At 44.9% G+C, this 17,157-nt stretch overlaps 1 protein-coding gene across 1 annotated transcript in view; it reads right to left on the bottom strand.

Moving 5' to 3' along the window:
* DNHD1 (dynein heavy chain domain 1) overlaps positions 1-17,157 on the bottom strand; it is an 81,544-nt gene extending 64,387 nt beyond the window's left edge. Inside the window, exons 1-6 of the mRNA XM_088017501.1 lie at positions 17,106-17,157; positions 12,803-13,637; positions 9,401-9,574; positions 3,685-3,888; positions 3,498-3,608; positions 1,709-1,865 (exon numbers count right to left, since the gene is read on the bottom strand). Of these exons, the coding sequence (XP_087873627.1) occupies positions 1,709-1,865; positions 3,498-3,608; positions 3,685-3,888; positions 9,401-9,574; positions 12,803-13,637; positions 17,106-17,157 (1,533 nt within the window). The remainder of the gene's footprint in view (positions 1-1,708; positions 1,866-3,497; positions 3,609-3,684; positions 3,889-9,400; positions 9,575-12,802; positions 13,638-17,105) is intronic.

The raw sequence follows: 17,157 nt of genomic DNA on the forward strand, positions 1-17,157 counted from the left end.
TTAATCTGAAATGTACCATAGACCTAAATATGAAAGAAAAAGTAATAAAAGTTCTAGAAGAAAACTGGAAAACATCTACATGACTTTGGGATAAGCAAAGGTTTCTTAAAGCAGGACTCAAAAGGCACCAACCAGAAAAGATTGATAAAATGAACTTGAAGAAAATTAAGAACTGTTAATCAAAAGACACCATCAAAATAAAATAGTAAAAGGATAGTAAAAATGGTAAAATTTTACCCATTAAAATAGTAAAAGGGTAAACCACAGACTGGGAGAAAATATCTATAATACATATATTTGATATAGGACTCATACTAGAATATATAAAGAACTCCTACATATTAATAGGAAAAAAACAGACGACCCAGTTAAAAATGAGCGAGAGTAAAACATTTCACAGAAGAGGATACCAAAACAGCCAATAAACATATGAAAAGATGCTCAAAAACCTTGGTGATCACAGAAACACAAATTAAAATGATAATGAGATACCACTGTATACCAGTTTGGCTAAAATTAAAAACCCTGACAATACAAGTGTTGGTGAGAACATAGGGCAACAGGAAATCTCCTACATTGCTAGGGTAATATAAACCTGGTACAACCACTCTAGAAAACTGTTTGGCACTGCAAAATATACATATACCCTATTCCAGCAATTTCAATCCTGGAACATATACTCGAAACAAATGAGTGTTTATGTCCACCAAAAGACATGTACAGGAATGTTCATATCAGCATTATTCATAATAGCAAAAACTGAAACAAACTCAAATGTCCCTGAATAGGAGAATAAATAAATTGTGGTACATTCATAGAGGGAAATACTACATAGCATACAAAAAAGTGAACCATCACTACTTAGAAGATTATGGATAAATCTCATTAACATTATGTTGAGTGGGGAAAAAAAGGCCAGACATGCTGATTCCATTTATATGAAATTCAAAATCAGACTAAATAAATCTATGGTGACAGACCAGAGTAATGGAAGAGCTCGCCCCCACCTTCTGCCCTGTTTAGCTCAGTGCAATGGCAGGTCCAGCTATTACTGTCTGAAGGCTAAAGGAGCCACAAGGAGCCTCTTCTATATTATTTCTCATGTTCACAAAATCTGGATGGGTCTCCTCTCTCGGAACTAGACCACCTGCAGATGGTGATCAGCCAGACAACTGTATAAATATCCAGCCCCACCGGACAGACAACAAACAATAGCGACAGAAACAAACAAGCAGCAGGGCCTCCAGGAACCCTAGGCAGGGGGCATGTACTACAGATGCAAAGTAGGCATAATTAGGAAGGACACCATCACTGGATGCTTCTACCAGCCACAGTGGCCTGCCAAAGGTTCAAGATAGGTTCAAAGATAAGCCCAGCAGCATAAGAGATCCAGATTCCAACTTTCAAATTCCCTAATGCCCTTGGCACAAACAACTGAAGAAAAAGTATTGTTATGTTTCTTCTCCTCCCTGCTCAAGGCCACAACCAACCCTTAGGGAAAAGGTTGAGTCCAAGCCTTCGCCCATGTATAATTGATGCATCCACCGCACAATAGAGACTGCTGTCGCTGCGCAGGACCCTGGCTGTGAGCCAACTGCAGCATCCAGGCCACACAGGGGATCCCAGGAGAAGCTTAAGCCAAGAGGATGCTGAAATTCTGGCAAGCTCACCTTGCAGAAAAGGGTCACGATAAGCTGGAGCGTCTTACCAGTTGCAGGATGGATGTGCAGAGGTGCAGGCAGCGACTGAGCAGCTGCAGAGCCTTGTGGTTCTCCTTGGCTAGAGCCCGCTGCAGGTCCAGCAGCTCGTAGCATCGATCCGGCTCTTGGGGAAGCCAGGATACAGAGCGCAGCTCCTGCAGAAGCCTGGGATCAAGGGCTAAGCTGGTCAGAGCCGGCATCTCAGCCTTCTTTCCTTGAATACCTTTGACCTCTTTCTAGCCCAGCTCACCTTAGAATAAGCAAAGGTCTAGAAGGGTTATAATATTCCTAGTGACCTCCAGTGACAGCTTCCTCTTGGAGAGCTCTTTGGAAGAATTCAAGCTGAGGAAGTTGCTGGCTGGGGAATTCTTTGGGAAAGGCCTGGGGTATGTGCAAATGTTAATACCAAGTGACCTTTCTGTTAGGAGAGGGTCAAATGATCCCAAAGTCTGACTTAGAAGGAGAGACTACACAGGCTTCTTCCTTGGAATAGGGGAAGCTAAGGGTCCTAAAAGTCTAGATGGACAGATGAGTTTTAGGATCAAAGGTGATGAACCTCCAACTTCTCCATGGGCTATCCCTAAGAAAATCTGCTCCTGTTATCCACTACCCCCCCACCCTCTCCCAGAACTCTACATCTCTAAAAATACCTGAAGAAGATGAAAGACCCCCAATAAGCAGAGGATGATCATAATAGGTGTAATTTTATTCAGTACCTATTAAGAGGCGTTGAACATGGTATTTTATATTTACAATCTCACTTAATTCTCACCATCACTGTGTAGTAGAAATTTTCATCCCTAGTTTTCATATCAGGAAATGAGGCTCAAAGAACAAAATCCCTTGCTAGTATTCAGGATTTAAATTCAGATCTGTCCAGCCTCCAAGCCCTTATGCCTTTAATTATACCATGATGATTAGACTAGACTGGAGGATCCGTAGAGCAAAGGTTGCAAACTGGTAGGTTGTGGGTCAAATTCAGACTGAAAATGTTTTCATATGTTCCACTAAGAGTTGGCCAGCCCACTGTTTTAATAAAAATTTGAGTTAATTAGGTAAAATTAAAGCACTTTAAAACAAAATGCGTATTTCTAGGAAATCCTGAAAAAAAAATAAGGCAGCTGGCAAGCTGTACCCATTTTCCCAGTGGTAACAGTCAGCTGGAATTAAGTAGTGACTGTCCTACTTAGATGCAGCCTCCAGACTGCATTCCCCACAGTCCCTAATGTACTGCACCTAACCCACTGCATTTCTTCCATAGCTCCTGCACAGGCCCCATAGACATTTGAGTTTGCATCTTCTGTCACAGAAGATAATTAGAAGTGGCTGAGGAGTGCAGGAAAAGTAAAAAAAAAGTACAAAAATAGAAATAACTAAGTCCCCCACCCCCCCCAAAAAAAGAATCCAAAAGATACCATGGAAAAAGTAGAGACTTTAGATTCAAACACCTAAGGTATATCCCCAGATCCAATAGTTAATAATTGTGTGATCTGGGGCAAGTTGATGTAGGGAATACACAATTACAAGAAGATATGCTCAGAATACATTATTGAGAAAAAAAAAAACCTGGTTACTTAACAATAAGTCAAGTATGACCACATTTGTATAGGTGATAGAAAAAAGACTAGAAGGATTTGCAACAAAATGTCTGTCATGGTTAGTTACGTGTGGTTAAGATTAAAGATTTTTTTCCTTCGTGCTTTTTTGTGTTTTCCAAAATTTCTACAAGGAACACGTTAATACTTTTTGTAAAATAATTTTAAAACATCCATTGGCAGTGCGTTTTGAAGACCTTACCTGCTAATATGCAGAAGCCCAGCTCCAAAGTGGGGCACAGCCAAGAGCAGGTGCTTCCCGAGGAAAGTCCGGCACCGGTGCAGCCCCCGTAACGTCACGCTCTTCTTCCAACTACAGATCAGAGGGCAGTGACATGCTATTGCTCCCTGCAGCCCTTGTCCCCAAACCCCATACCAGCACCACCTACCGGGCCAAGGCCTTGTATAAGAGGCAATATTTGAAGAATGGAATGGACTGGAGCTGCTGCCAGAGGACAGAGTGGCGGTGCCAGGTGCCCAGCGTCATTGTCTCGCTGCCCTCCAAAGGATGCACATGCAGGATCCCAAAGGGAGAGAAGATGTAGTGCTCAGGGTTCACCTTCTTTGGTGGCACCACCATCAGGCTATAGGGCCTTTAAAAAAAGAGCTCTGATCAGCAGGCGCCCTGGGAACTTGTGCAGGCTTCGGGAAGGGACCAAAGAAGAGAGAGCGGAAACATGGAGGAAGGGGTGAAGGCAGAGGAGAGTTTAAGAGGGGAAAGAGCAGAATGATGTTCAAACTAAAAAAAGGAAACAGATATTTTTAAAAAGATTTTATTTATTTATTTGAGAGAGAGAGTGCACGCACGAGAGAGAGCAAGAACAGGGGTAGAGGCAGAGGGAGAAGCAGACTCCCCGCCAAGCAGGGAGCCTGGTCCTGGGGTCATGACCTGAGCCAAAGGCAGCTGCTTAACCGACTGAGCCACCCAGGCGCCTGAGGAAACAAATATTACTAAGAATAAATGGAAGCCAGGGGTACCTGGATGGCACAGTCAGTTAAGCGCCTGATTCTTGGTTTCAGCTCAGGTCGTGATCTCCAGGTCGTGACACTGAGCCCGGGTGTTGAGCCCTGGTGTTGAGCCCTGGTGTTGAGCCGTAGGGTGGGCTTCTTGCTCAGTGTAGTCTGCTTGAGTTTCTCTCTCTCTCCCTCTGCCCCAGCCCCTGCGCAGTCACACACGTGTGCATGCTTTCTCTTCCTCTCTCTCTCTCTCAAATGAATAAGTCTTAAAAAAAAAAAAAAAAGAATAAGTGGAAGCCAAAGATAGAGGAGAAAAAAGAAAAAGGCACCTAGCCAGTTCTAAGGAGTTCGTATCTCCAGATCCAGATACTTCACATCTTATCAAATCTAAGATGCCATCAGTTGTAAGCTGCAGCATTCTTTTTTAATGAAACACTAAAATTTAAAATGCTGCCAACGTGATACTCCATCAATCTGTAAGATGCATCACAATTTCAGAGATCTTAAAATGTGAGAAAAAGTACATCTTAGAAATGATAAAATATGTATATCTCTAGGTACTGAAATGACACACAGAGATCATTAGGGGGTGCTCTTTGGAGTAACTGAGAATGAGGAAAAGCAGGGAGTGACTAGAAGGCTAGACACACACAAATCAAGAGGAAAACGGCACCCTGGAAAGCCAGACAAGGGCCTCCAGAGCCATCTTAAAATCCCACTAAGTTCTCTTACTTCGGCACAATGCACCTACATCCCACACTAAGTGGCATTTATATGCAGCTATACAATAGTATCTAGTTGCAGGAGACTAGCATAATGCTATGTTTGGGTAGATTCAATAAAGCAAATTTATCAATTTTTATTTTGCAGTTTTATTTTCATAACTTGGAACCGATAATATTTTTAAGTATTAAGTATATTTTAGAGCCCTTTAAAAGCTATTATGTCTCAGGTCCTACGCCTATAATGCCTAAGAGATAAAATGGCCCTCCTCTATCTCTTCTCTCAACTTTCTAGAATACATTATTAAGCAAATGACTTAAGAGAATTTAGATAGAGAGGCGCCTAGGTGGCTCAGTCAGTTAAGTGTCCGACTCTTGATTTCGACTCAGGTCATGATCTCACGCAGGGTTGTGAGATTGAGCCCTGCGCCAGGCTCCCAGCTTTGCGGGGAGTCTGCCTGAGGATTCTCTCCCTTTCCCTTTGCCCCTCCTCCGGCTCATGGTCTCTCGTGCACTCTCTCTCTCAAAATAAATAAATAAAATCTTTAAAAAAGAAAAAGAGCATTTAGATAGATACCAGAATGAACTCACTAAATCAAGTCATATAAAAGCTTTGTTTCCTTTCTGACAAAGTGACTAGATTTTCCCAAGTGCTCTTTCCCCCAAATTATTTCTTCTGAAGTAAAGAGGAGTTAGAACTTTGTCCAAGATAGTTAAGGGGAAAATATAGGACTTCAAACTAAATCCACCTGACTCAAGCCACCCCTCTTAACCACTGGGCTGCTTAGATTCCCACAGGATAGCCTCCCATCCCAACTGATCCCAGGCTCTCCCAAGGGATCCTTCCCCTATGACCTTCTTAATGAACACTACTCTTTTTTTTTCCTTTTTTAAAGTTGCTTTTTTCCTCTTCTTCTTACTTATGACTTTATAGAGTTTAGTTAAACCATTTATCAAGTTTCCCTTCTGTCCAAGCACTGTGTTGGAGATGAGGACACAGAAATAACTCCTACATAGTCCTTGCCCTCTAAGGGCTCAGATCTGTTAGAGTATTAAGCGATGCTAGAGAGTATTCACCTGCTTCCAAAACATTGCAAACTCTATGCCTTAATTTTTAAGATTTTATTTATTTATTTTGAGAGAGAGAGTGCATGAGAGAGCATGAACCAGAGGAGGGGCAAAGGGAAAGGGAGAGAATCCTCAAGTTCTATACAGAACTCATCATTTACTGCCTCTAAATCTGTTCCTACTCTGGATCATTCATTCATTCATTCATTCATTCAACAAATGTTATTGAGTCTCTACTCTATGCCAAACTGTTCTAAACTCAGGATACATTGTTAAACACAACAAACAAAAATCCCTGCCCTGATAGAGCTCTCATTATAGGGAAGAAGAAAAATGATAAATATAATAAATGACAGGGGAAGAAAAGCACAGGCAAAGGAGGTTGGCAGTGCCAGGGGAGGGTGGAGGGTGAAGACAGGACAGTTGAGCAAAGGCTCTAAGGAAGTAAAGGAATAAATTCCTTTCTGAATATGAATCAATATCTAGGACAAATACCAATATAACACTGAATCTTAAATATATTAGAATTAAAATAAAAAATGTAGGGCGCCTGGGTGGCTCAGTTGGTTAAGCGACTGCCTTCAGCTCAGGTCATGATCCTGGAGTCCTGTGATCGAGTCCCACATTGGGCTCCCTGCTCAGTGAGGAGCCTGCTTCTCCCTCTAACCTTCCCCCCTCTCATGTACTCTCTCTCTCTCATTCTCACTCTCTCAAAATAAATAAATATTTAAAAAAAATAAAAATAAAAATAAAAAAATAAATGTAATAAAAAATCTAGGGCAAATACAAGAAAAATTGGGCAAATTCAAACATTGAAAAAAACCCGGTTACTCGACAAATAAAACAAAACAATAAATGCCAAGGTTCTGCTTTTACTGATGGTGCAACTAGAAATTTGGAACTAACACCCTCACTTGAGAACAACTAGAAAAAGGCAAAATAAGTGAATAAAATATGAAAATCATCTGTATGAACACAACAGAGAACTCGAAGCTAAATGCCCTGGGCTCTGGGTTGGGACCCTGGTGACATTATAGGTTGAAGCAGAAAACACGTCCCTCCTGGGTGTGGGCCCCAAGCGGTAGCCTCTGATCTTTGCTGTCTGTGCCTGTGCAAAGCTCAGCTCCTCTTCTCAGGCTTTCAGTAACAGATAGTAAAACTGACACACAATTGCTGATACCAGAATCGACAGGCATTTCTGTTTGGGGAAAAGCACCACCAAACGCTAAAGTCACTTCATTGGGTTTCCTTCTTTGGCAGATGTTGGTCCTATAATTATCCACTGCCTTTTTAGTTCTCTTGCTCATGGTTTCTTGTCTATGTGTCTAATTATCTTTGATGGTGCTGCTTCTCTGATTATGATGGAGCTGATAATTTCAAGTTCTAAGCTTGTAATTTTCTCTTGTGTAAGCTCTCTGCCACAGCCAGTAAGCACCCCATCCCACACTGACACCATTACTACCATTACCTCCAGTCGGTCAAGTGTGGTGGCCACTGGGTATCAGTAGGTAGTTCATCACATTCAGCCACAAGTGATAATTTAATTAGTCTTGATGTCACTACATGTCATGGATTCCTAGTATCCTATATCCCATTAGCACGGAGCTCAGTACTGTTCAAGGTAAAGGACATTCAGAAACCAATCTCAGAATTCCATATTTGAGGTTCATTTCCTTTCATGAGATCAGTAAGGGTCCAATCAGGAAAACAGAAACCAAACTGGGCATTTCAATAAAGTGAATTTAACAGAGAGCCTTTTTTTTTTTTTAATGTGTTGAAGAAATGAAAAGCAAAAAGGGAACCCTGAGACGACACAGATACAATAACCACAGGAATGGGTGCCAACCCTAGAACTAGAGGAACGAAGGGAAGGAACTGGGCAGGAATGGGTGCCAACCCTAGAACTAGAGGAACGAAGGGAAGGAACTGGACAGGAATGGGTGCCAACCCTAGAACTAGAGGAACGAAGGGAAGGAACTGGACAGGAATGGGTGCCAACCCTAGAACTAGAGGAATGAAGGGAAGGAACTGGATTCGCAGAAGCTCTGGGCCTGGAGGAGGGGCTTGTGGAGTTGGGGCCTGAATTTCTAAGGAGATGCTGCTGGGCTGCTACTGGTACCGAAGGAGTTTGGAGGAGGGGCCGTGCAGTCAAGATGCAGAACTCTGATGGGAAGGTGCCCCCCAGCTCAGAATCATGAAGAAGCTAATTCAGAAGTACCTACTGTCACCAGGGTGAAGGACCGGTACTGACAGAAAGAGCAAGCAAGGGAAAGAGAAATACCCTTCTCTTATCTTGCTGTCCAGTCTCCTTCTAGCACCCCCTATTAATCAAACCCAACAGGTGGCCAGCTGAAAAAGGAGGAATAAAATTTGCAGAGTCTCAGTCCCAGTATCTCGAAGCAGGGAGAGGAGAGGAAAGTTAGAGCCAAAAGACAATTGCTTAACAACTGGCACAATGCTCTCAGTGAAAATATGTTAACGAACTGATCAATGAATGCATGGATGATACAGATCAGTAGGGCTACATAAACTCAGGGGAAAGAGAGCAGTGTATGCAGGAAATAAGGCTTTCCAGGACGATATATGACGTACGACTTAAGAGCATGCACTTCTGAGTTAAGACAGTCCTAGGTTTGTCTGTTTCTACCACTTACTATGTGACAAGTTACTTAACCCCTTTATGCATCAGGGCACTCATCTCATATATGGAAATAATAATAGCACCTACCTGGTAGGTGAAGGTTAAGTAACACGTGTTACTTATGTGCTTATTATTATTAGCACAATGCCTGGAAAAACTTAATTAATGGTAATTATTATTATTATTTCTGGGAAGAGATGGGACTTGAATTAGGCTTTAAAAAATATGTAAACTTTAGAGCTAATAGAAGAAAATGAATGCCTCCTGAGTCACGTGGAAGGAGGAGAGACTTGTTTTTATAGCCCCAGGGATAAAACTAGTACCAGAAGGTAGAAGTTAAAAGAAAGCAGATTTTGGTTCAGTCTAAGGAACAGGATACCCTGGCAAAATCAAAGCTTCCCCTCACTGTAAAGATTCAAACACCTGATTCCTGCACTGGAGTTGGGAGAACCATTAAATTCCCTTCTGAGGCTATGATCAAATGTTTCTATCCTCTTAGAACAGAATAAAGAAGACAGAACCAAAAGTAGAAGAGGACAACTAAAACCAAAGGTTGTGAGAGCAAATGGGAGCAAAGCAGAGGTGCAGAATGGAAAGGAGGAGGCTGAGAAGCGAAGAGAGAGGGAGAGGCAGCCAGAGAGGAGGAAGGACAGGAGACAGCAGGGGCGGAAACCAGGGTGTGGCCAGAGTAGAAGGGGTCAGGATGCACGCTCTGACCTAAAGTACCGGCTGGGAGCTACATTGAGATAGAGGAAGTGGATCTCCTTCAGGTATCTCTCTGTCTTCAGAATGGTCTTCACCTGGCTACCCAGGAGGGAAGTCTGAGGTGAGAAGCTAGTGCTTCTCTTCTGGAAGGTCTTCTTGCCAGGAACTTCTGAATCAAGCTGAGGCCTATACAATAAAAAATCAGGAGAAAAGAGACCGAGCAGGAGGTTGGTTGGCACTGTTAGCCAGTGAAAGGAGGAGCTAGATCAGGTGCCTAGGAGGGCATGATGTGGTCTTGCCAGAGCCTGTCTACCACCTATACCCACAGTACTCACATACTGAGCAGATATAGTCAAACAGTTATATTCACACAGACCTGTGTATGAACAACCCCTCCCTTTCTGATACATGAATAACCATTCTGGACTTATTGTGATTACTATGAAGTCAGTATTACAGAATACCGAATAAAAGTAATGGGAATACTTTGTTTTCCCAACTCATCACCTTGCAAGCCCACAGTCCTGGATTTCTCCTCCATGGGAACCTTCCTAAGGTTCTAGATCTATCTTTGCCCTCATTATGCCTGCTTTTCAGCTCTGCATGATCTCCTTGCCTGTGACTCTTGCTCTTTCCCCATCACCACCCAATGTCTAGTTTCACAGCCTTTCCTTTCCAGTCAGGATCCAGTGGTGCATCCTTCGTCCCCCTCAAGCCTGCACCTGTGCTCTCAATCTTCTCACCTTTCCAGAACACCAGCCAACAAAATTGATATGAAAATTAATTATCCAGGACACCAAAAACTAATCACCTGGACTAATAATTCTAGTTGGAGTGACCTCAGAGCACGAGACAAACAAACAAAAAATCTGAATAATTAAACTTAGACTTAATCTGTCAAGTATACCAACATAATTAATTGACCCAAACCTAGATAAACCAAGGTACCCCAGGGATAACAGTGCAATCCTATTCTAAAATTCGTATCAACAATAAGGTTTGTAACTTTGATGTTGGATCAGGACATCTTAATGGTGTAACAGCTATTAAAGCTTCATTTCCTCAACAATTAAAGTCCTACCGGATCTAAAGCGGGTCAGGAGACTGCAAGAACCAGGAATATCAGCTTTTCTATGGATTCCTTCTATCTAATCTCAACTATGGGCTCACTCTGCTTTGATATGTTCATACAAGCCCTCAGGCGGCTCTCTCTTTCAGACTCTTCAGCTGCTATTCCACAGGCCTCCACCCACCCCCATACCCAGCCCTGCCAGGCCCCCATCCCATCCCCTTCTCTGCCTCCTTCTCTGCCCAGAGAAAACTGGGGCTCTCGGCCACGAACTAACTTCCTCTAGTTCAGCTGCCTTCTCACACATTTATCTGCACAGACTTCCATCCTAATCCCATCCTAATCAACTTGAGAGGAAGCAATGTCCTTTCTTCTCTGCAAGACTAATTCCTCCATTTGTGCTATGGATCCCTGATGGCCTCCTCCTGACGTATCTTCAGGCTCTTCCTTTTCTTACTGTTAGCCTCTATTTACTCATTCACTGTACAAATAGTTATTAAATGTCCACTTCTCAAGCACTGCCTGAAGGACTATGAACATCTCTCCATCTTTTTTTTTTAAGAGTCCTATCCAGATACTTTTATTTCCCTCTGTCCTATTATTTCTCTCTCCCTTTCAAACCAAGCTTTATGAAAGAATAGTAAAATGATTTCTACTTTCTCATCTCCCATTTGCTCCTGAATGCACTAAAATCTGGCTTCCTCCTCACAAAACTCTCCTGAAATAAATCACTCTCACCAACTTCCTCCTTGTTACTAAAACCAATGAACATTTTTCAGATTTTTCTTACTTGCCTCAGTAGCATTTAAATCTACTAACTGCTTTCTCCTCATTGAAACTCTCCCCTTATTTCCCCTTATAACCTGCAAGATATTTTGTTAATAACTCCAATCTAAACCCAAACCCCTCTGATGTGCTTTCCCCTACCCGTATACACACACACACACACACACACACACACACACAGAGAGAGAGAGAGAGAGAGAGAGAGAGAGAGAGAGAGGAACAGCCAGGAGAAAAAATCAGTATTCTCTGATTTTTTAGCACTTATCACAATTTGTAATTATATTTTACTGGTATCAACTTATTAAATACCTATTCCCCTAACTGTAAAACCCCAAAGAAAGAGATTTGAGTCTGTTTTGTTCACTTCTGTATCTCCAGCATCTAGCAGTTCCTGATACATTTTGGATATCCAATAATACTTATTGAATGAATGGATGCCTAGGGCAACAGGCCTGGAGAACTTCATGCAAATTAAGCTATGTTAGCTAGGCCTCAGAGGTTTATCACCAGGAACTTGACCCCTTCCCAACATCTCAGCCCATTCTCACTTCCATTACATTTCCCAGGAAAGGAAACCTACTCAGAGCACAGGGCAGGTCTTTGAAAAAGAGTCTGCCAGGAGTATTGAAGACATAAATTGTTGGCACTGGCCCCTTCCATCAGGGCCCCAGGAGCCTATCTATCCATCCACCATACGGTTCTAAGTTTTTAGGAAAAACTTTGACCCAGCCATAAACTTACAGCAAAAACTGAGGAAGCCAACCTAGATTAAAGGTAAAGCTACTATTCTTCCCACACAGCGACTAGGTCCTAGACAAGCTGCAAAGCACTCAGAAAATCAGGCCAGAGGATGGGGGGAAATTCTTAGACTAGAGTTAGAGAACTCTCAGAAGAGGAGGTCTCTGTAGGTATTGTGAACTCCTGAAAGAAGCAATGAGAACCAGATGGGGCGGGGGGGGGGGGGACAATCAGCACTCAAGGGGCCAGGATACCCACACTGGCAGGGCAGGAAGAGACTCTGGAAGGGTCAGAATGAAAGTCCCGTTTGGCAGTGCTGCCAACTCTAATCTGCTCTGGGACTGCCTTAGCTCACATAGACATGAATGGGAAGGTCCCTCAGACACACACTCACCTAGGAACACCCTGAGGGAAGGACCTGTACCCAACATCCAGCACCCAGCCCTGGGTAGGCCCAGAGGCAAGGTTCAGGGATCATGAATGAGTAAGAAAAAGAACTAAGGAAGCTTCTAGCACCATCTGAGAAAGAATGGACACTCTGGAAACTCAAGCTGTTTTCTGAAGCTTTGGCTTCCTTATAGCTGACTTTTGATTTTCATGAATTTCTGCATTGCCCAATGGGGATGAACAGTAAGACCACTCAGTTTATCTGCAGACAAAAAGGAAGAGAGAAGCAGCTTCGACCAGCATGGCTTGGGGTCAGGCTAATGCCTAAAATCAATAGTGATCTGGCTCTAGACATCCAAGTGACCCTAGAGGAACCCATAAACTGGCTTCTTTTTCCCGTCCACTCAAAGCCCCAGTCTGGGTCCCTCACTTACTTAGTCTCTGTTCTTCCAACAGGTTCCTCCACTGTGTTGTCAGTGCCCCTGCATTCATACTGTATAGGGATGTCTGTCGCCAGTGCCAAGGGCAGGAGGCTAAGGCCATCTAGCCACCAGGCCTCTTTCAGGGCCACCTGAGCACCAACAATACCCAGGCTGTGCTGTAGCTCAGGCAGTGTCAATGGTCGCAGCCATGTAGCCAACTCCTCCCCTACTTGCTGCCCACCCCACCGGGCCTGCACAAAAGGGCAGGCTGGGCGTGGGGGTCCATGATGGAACTTCTGCTTCTGGGGACAGCACTCAATATGGGAGGCACCCTCTAACAAAGAGGTATCTGGGGGGATGGCCTGCTCAATGGCATCTAGCAGGTCCAGCTGTAACTGGGATTGGACCCAGGGGGCCCAGTGGGACAGCTGCTCCAGGAAGGGCAGCAGATCAAGGCGACCAACAAGCAGTGCACGATATGGAGGCAGCAGACGCAGCACAGCATGCAGGTAGTGCCAAGCTGCGGGGCTGCCGTCTTGCAGCACAGCTGAGAACAGAGTTTGGAGCTCCGCCACCAGGAGCTCCAGCACCGTGGGCTGCTGTGACTGGCTCACTGCCTTCAGGAACATCCTCTGCTTCCTCTGATGGTCCTGGGGCTGCTCTTCTGCTTCTGGAACACAGACGGAGTGCTGGGATTCATGGTCTTCAGATGCCGCGTCTTCAGGAGACGGACCTGCCTTCCGCTCTGAGACCAAGAGGAGCTGGGCATTCAACTGCTGTCGAACTGACCTCGCCCACTGTTCAGGCTCTGATTGCCAGTTCCAGGCTCCTGGCTGCTGGGTCTCACCTGCTTGGCCCAGCCCAGGAGAGGAGCAAGAGAAGGGGCCTTAGGCTCTGGGCCAGGGATGGTCAGGGTCTAAGGGGCTGGGGTAGGGGAAAGGGAGGGAGTTAGGACAGGGAAATGGATGGAGCTGCAGGCAGAGCCAGAACAGCAGAAGACAACTCTCCCTACAGCTTCCCCAAAGCCTCTGGTAAGAAGCAGGCCCAAGACAGGTGGGGGCCCTCTTTACACGAGAGTTCCTTCTCACCATCCAGGGTACAGTCCCCCTCACCTGGCCTAAGGGGTGCAGAAAGCAATGGAAGGGAAGAGAGACTGATGTGCTGGTGAGGTTCCATCCCAATTGCCTGTTGGAGAAACTGGTGAACCAGGACTTGGGTCCCAAGCACAGGCTCACGCTACTCACAGCTGCCCACACAGAGAGACGGGCACACACAGGAGTGATCACTTGCAGAGGCAAACTGACACACACCCGTAGAGGGCTCACTCCGAACCGTGGTAACAGCAAGGACCCGTCACTGGGAGTGGAGCCTGGCAATGGCCTGAAAGGGAGAGACAGGTCGTCACTCAGAGGCCGCAAAGCCCCAGTCCCATCTGCCCATGGGCTGTCGGGGGCTGTTGAGGGCAAAAAGCACAGAGAACTACTTGGTCGGGAGAGGTTGGGGGGATTGTGGAGAGGAAAAAGTGGCAAAGGACCAAGCGCGGAGGAGGAGGAGGAGGAAGGGTAGGAGGAATGGAAGGAGGAAAGGGAGGAGGAAGAAAGGGAAGGGAAGGAGGAGAGGGGGAAGGGGAGTGGGGAGGTCCATGGGAGTGCGGGAGGAGGGGATCTTCCTGGGGGCGGTGGAGAGGGTGGTCTAGGGGCAAAGGGAAGCGTAGCAAGCTGTGGCCTCACCCGCAGCTCCATCCCTTTCCAGCTGTTAAACGGTTACGCGGTCCCAAGAGGCCTGAGCCTCCACCCCAGAACGCCGGCGGAACAGCCGAGGAGCCGGAAAGGGGAGGGGTCGGCCTCCGTGTTGGGCCAGGGTCGCACAAGCGCGGGGCGAGGGGCTAGGAGCAAGGCAGGGAAGGGCTTCCTTCGGCCCAGGTCTAACCTGCTTTATGCCCACATACCTTGGGAATAGGCCATCAGCCTGGCTGGATATGAAAACGAATGACACGGTTGATTTGGGGAAGTAGCAACCCCGAGGGAATCGTGGGAAGGTGTAATCCGTGTGCCTATCCATTCACTGAGCGTCTAAACTAGCGCCCAGGTACCAAAAAGCTATGTCTTTGGGACCCTACCCGAATACCATCCGTCTATCCACCAACCCCACCTCACCGACCTCCTCAAGAAAACCCATAATAAGACAAAGTCTTTGATCATAGCAAGCCCAAAATCGAGGATGGGAATTTCTGAATGATGAAAAAGAGAGAGCGAGGGAAAGAGAGAAAGAGAAAGAAAGAAAGAAAAGGAAGGGAGGAAGGGAGGAAGGGAGGAAGGGAGGAAGGGAGGAAGGGAGGAAGGGAGGAAGGGAGGAAGGAAGGAAGGAAGGAAGGAAGGAAGGAAGGAAGGAAGGAAGAAAGAGAAAGGGAGAAAAAAAAAGAAAGAAAAGAATGAAGAAAGAGAGGAAGGGAAAGAAAATTCAGCATATGATAGAGTCCCACCTCTGTTTTGCAATCCAGTTTGTACATCCATCTTCTTAGTTATTGGCTCTACTTAGATATCTGATAAATATCTCAAACTTAAAATCTTAAAATGTCCAAACCAGCCTCCTAACTACCACCCCTCTCCCAAGGACAAAAGAAACCTGCTCTTTTCACTGCCTTCCCCAAAATGACGTCCATTTTTTCCAGTTACTTGGGTCAAAACCTTGGAGTCACCTTTGATTTTTCTCTCTCCCTCCCTCCCTTCCCACTTCACTCTACATCCCTTGTTAAATCCTTTAGCAAATTCTGTTGGCTATAGCTTCAAAATCTATCCAGAATCCAACTATTTCTCACCACCTTAAGGGCTACACCCTTAGCCTATGTCACTATCTCTTCTCACCTGGATTATTCCATAGCCTTCTTAATGGGACTCCCTCCTTCCACCCTTGCCCCTACTATCTGTTCTTTCCAGAGCAGCCAGTGACCCTTTTTCTGCTCAAAACTCACTAATGCCTTATCTCATTCCCTCAGGTGAAAGCCAAAGCCCTACATGGTCCAAGTTGCTATGTGATCAGCTGCCTGTTACCTTTGGGACCTTCTCTTCTACTCTCTCATTATTCACTCCACTTGAGCTGTGCTTGGATCACACCAAGCATGCTCCCACCCCAGGGCATATGTACATCTCTACTGTGTACCGATTAGAACATGTACAAGTTTTCTGTGCATGTGTAACAAATTACCATAAACTAAGCAGCTTAAAGACAAACACCCATTTAGTATGTCACAGTTCTGTAGATCAATGTCCAGCATGGCTTGGCTGGGTTCTCTGCTCCAGGGTATCATAAACCTGAAATAAAGATGTTGGCTGGGTTGAGTTCTCATCTGGAGGCTCTGGGGACAAATCCCCTTCCAAGCTCATTCTTGTTGACAGGATTCAGATCATTGCAATTGTAGGACTAGGTCCTGGTTTCCTTCCTGGCCATCAGCTGGGGGCCATGCTCAGGTCCTAGAAGTTACCCACCTTCCTTGCCTTATGGCCCATTCATCTTCAGGCCAGCAACAGTGCTTCAAACCCTTCTCAAGCTTGGAATCTTTCTGCATCCAGCCAGAGAAATCTCCCTGCTTTTAAAAAGTGCATGTGGTTAGGTCAGACCCACCCAGATAATATCCCTTTCTTATAGTCAGGTATGCCATATAATATAAGCTGATCACATAAGTAAAATCTATCATACTCATAGTCCTAGGGATTATGTAGGATGTGCACACAGGGAGTGAGAAATTCAGGACCATCTTAAAATTCTGCCTACCACATATGTTGTAATAACAACAGGATCCCAAAATACAGTGGTTAGAACCTGATAGAAGTTTTTTTCCTCTTACATAACTGTCCAAGTAGAAATACCTGAGGGCTAATATGGCAGCCTTTTAGTTGTTCTGCCTTCTCCAAGGAAGTGGTCCCTATCTTCAACGTCCAAAAGAGTTCACCATCATGTCTGCTAGGTCCCATCCCAGCCAGTGGAGGAAAGAAGGGGGGAAGCACACCCTTACTCTTAAGGACACAATCTGGCAATGCACACATTATTCAATCACACATACACACCTAGCTGAAAGGAAAGCTGCAAAATCGAATCTTTATTTTCAGTGGCCATGTGGCCAGATAAAAGTAAGGGGTTCTATTAGTAAGGGAAGAAGGGAACAATGGATACTGAGGGACTAGAGGCTTATACCACAGCAAACACTCTTCTTCCAGACGTCCACAAGCCTTATTCCCTCATTTCAAGTCTCTGCTCAAAAAGGCCTCATAAATGACTTCTCTGACTATCCAGCATAAAATAACAACACTGTTCTCACCTTCCTCATCCTTGCTACCCGCATTATTTTTCTCCACAGCACTTAACGCCAT

The sequence above is a fragment of the Eumetopias jubatus genome, unplaced genomic scaffold, assembly GCF_037043125.1.
Source record: "Eumetopias jubatus isolate StellerSeaLion01/CBP00866 unplaced genomic scaffold, mEumJub1_p1.0 scaffold_13, whole genome shotgun sequence".
NCBI classification, from domain to species: domain Eukaryota; kingdom Metazoa; phylum Chordata; class Mammalia; order Carnivora; family Otariidae; genus Eumetopias; species Eumetopias jubatus.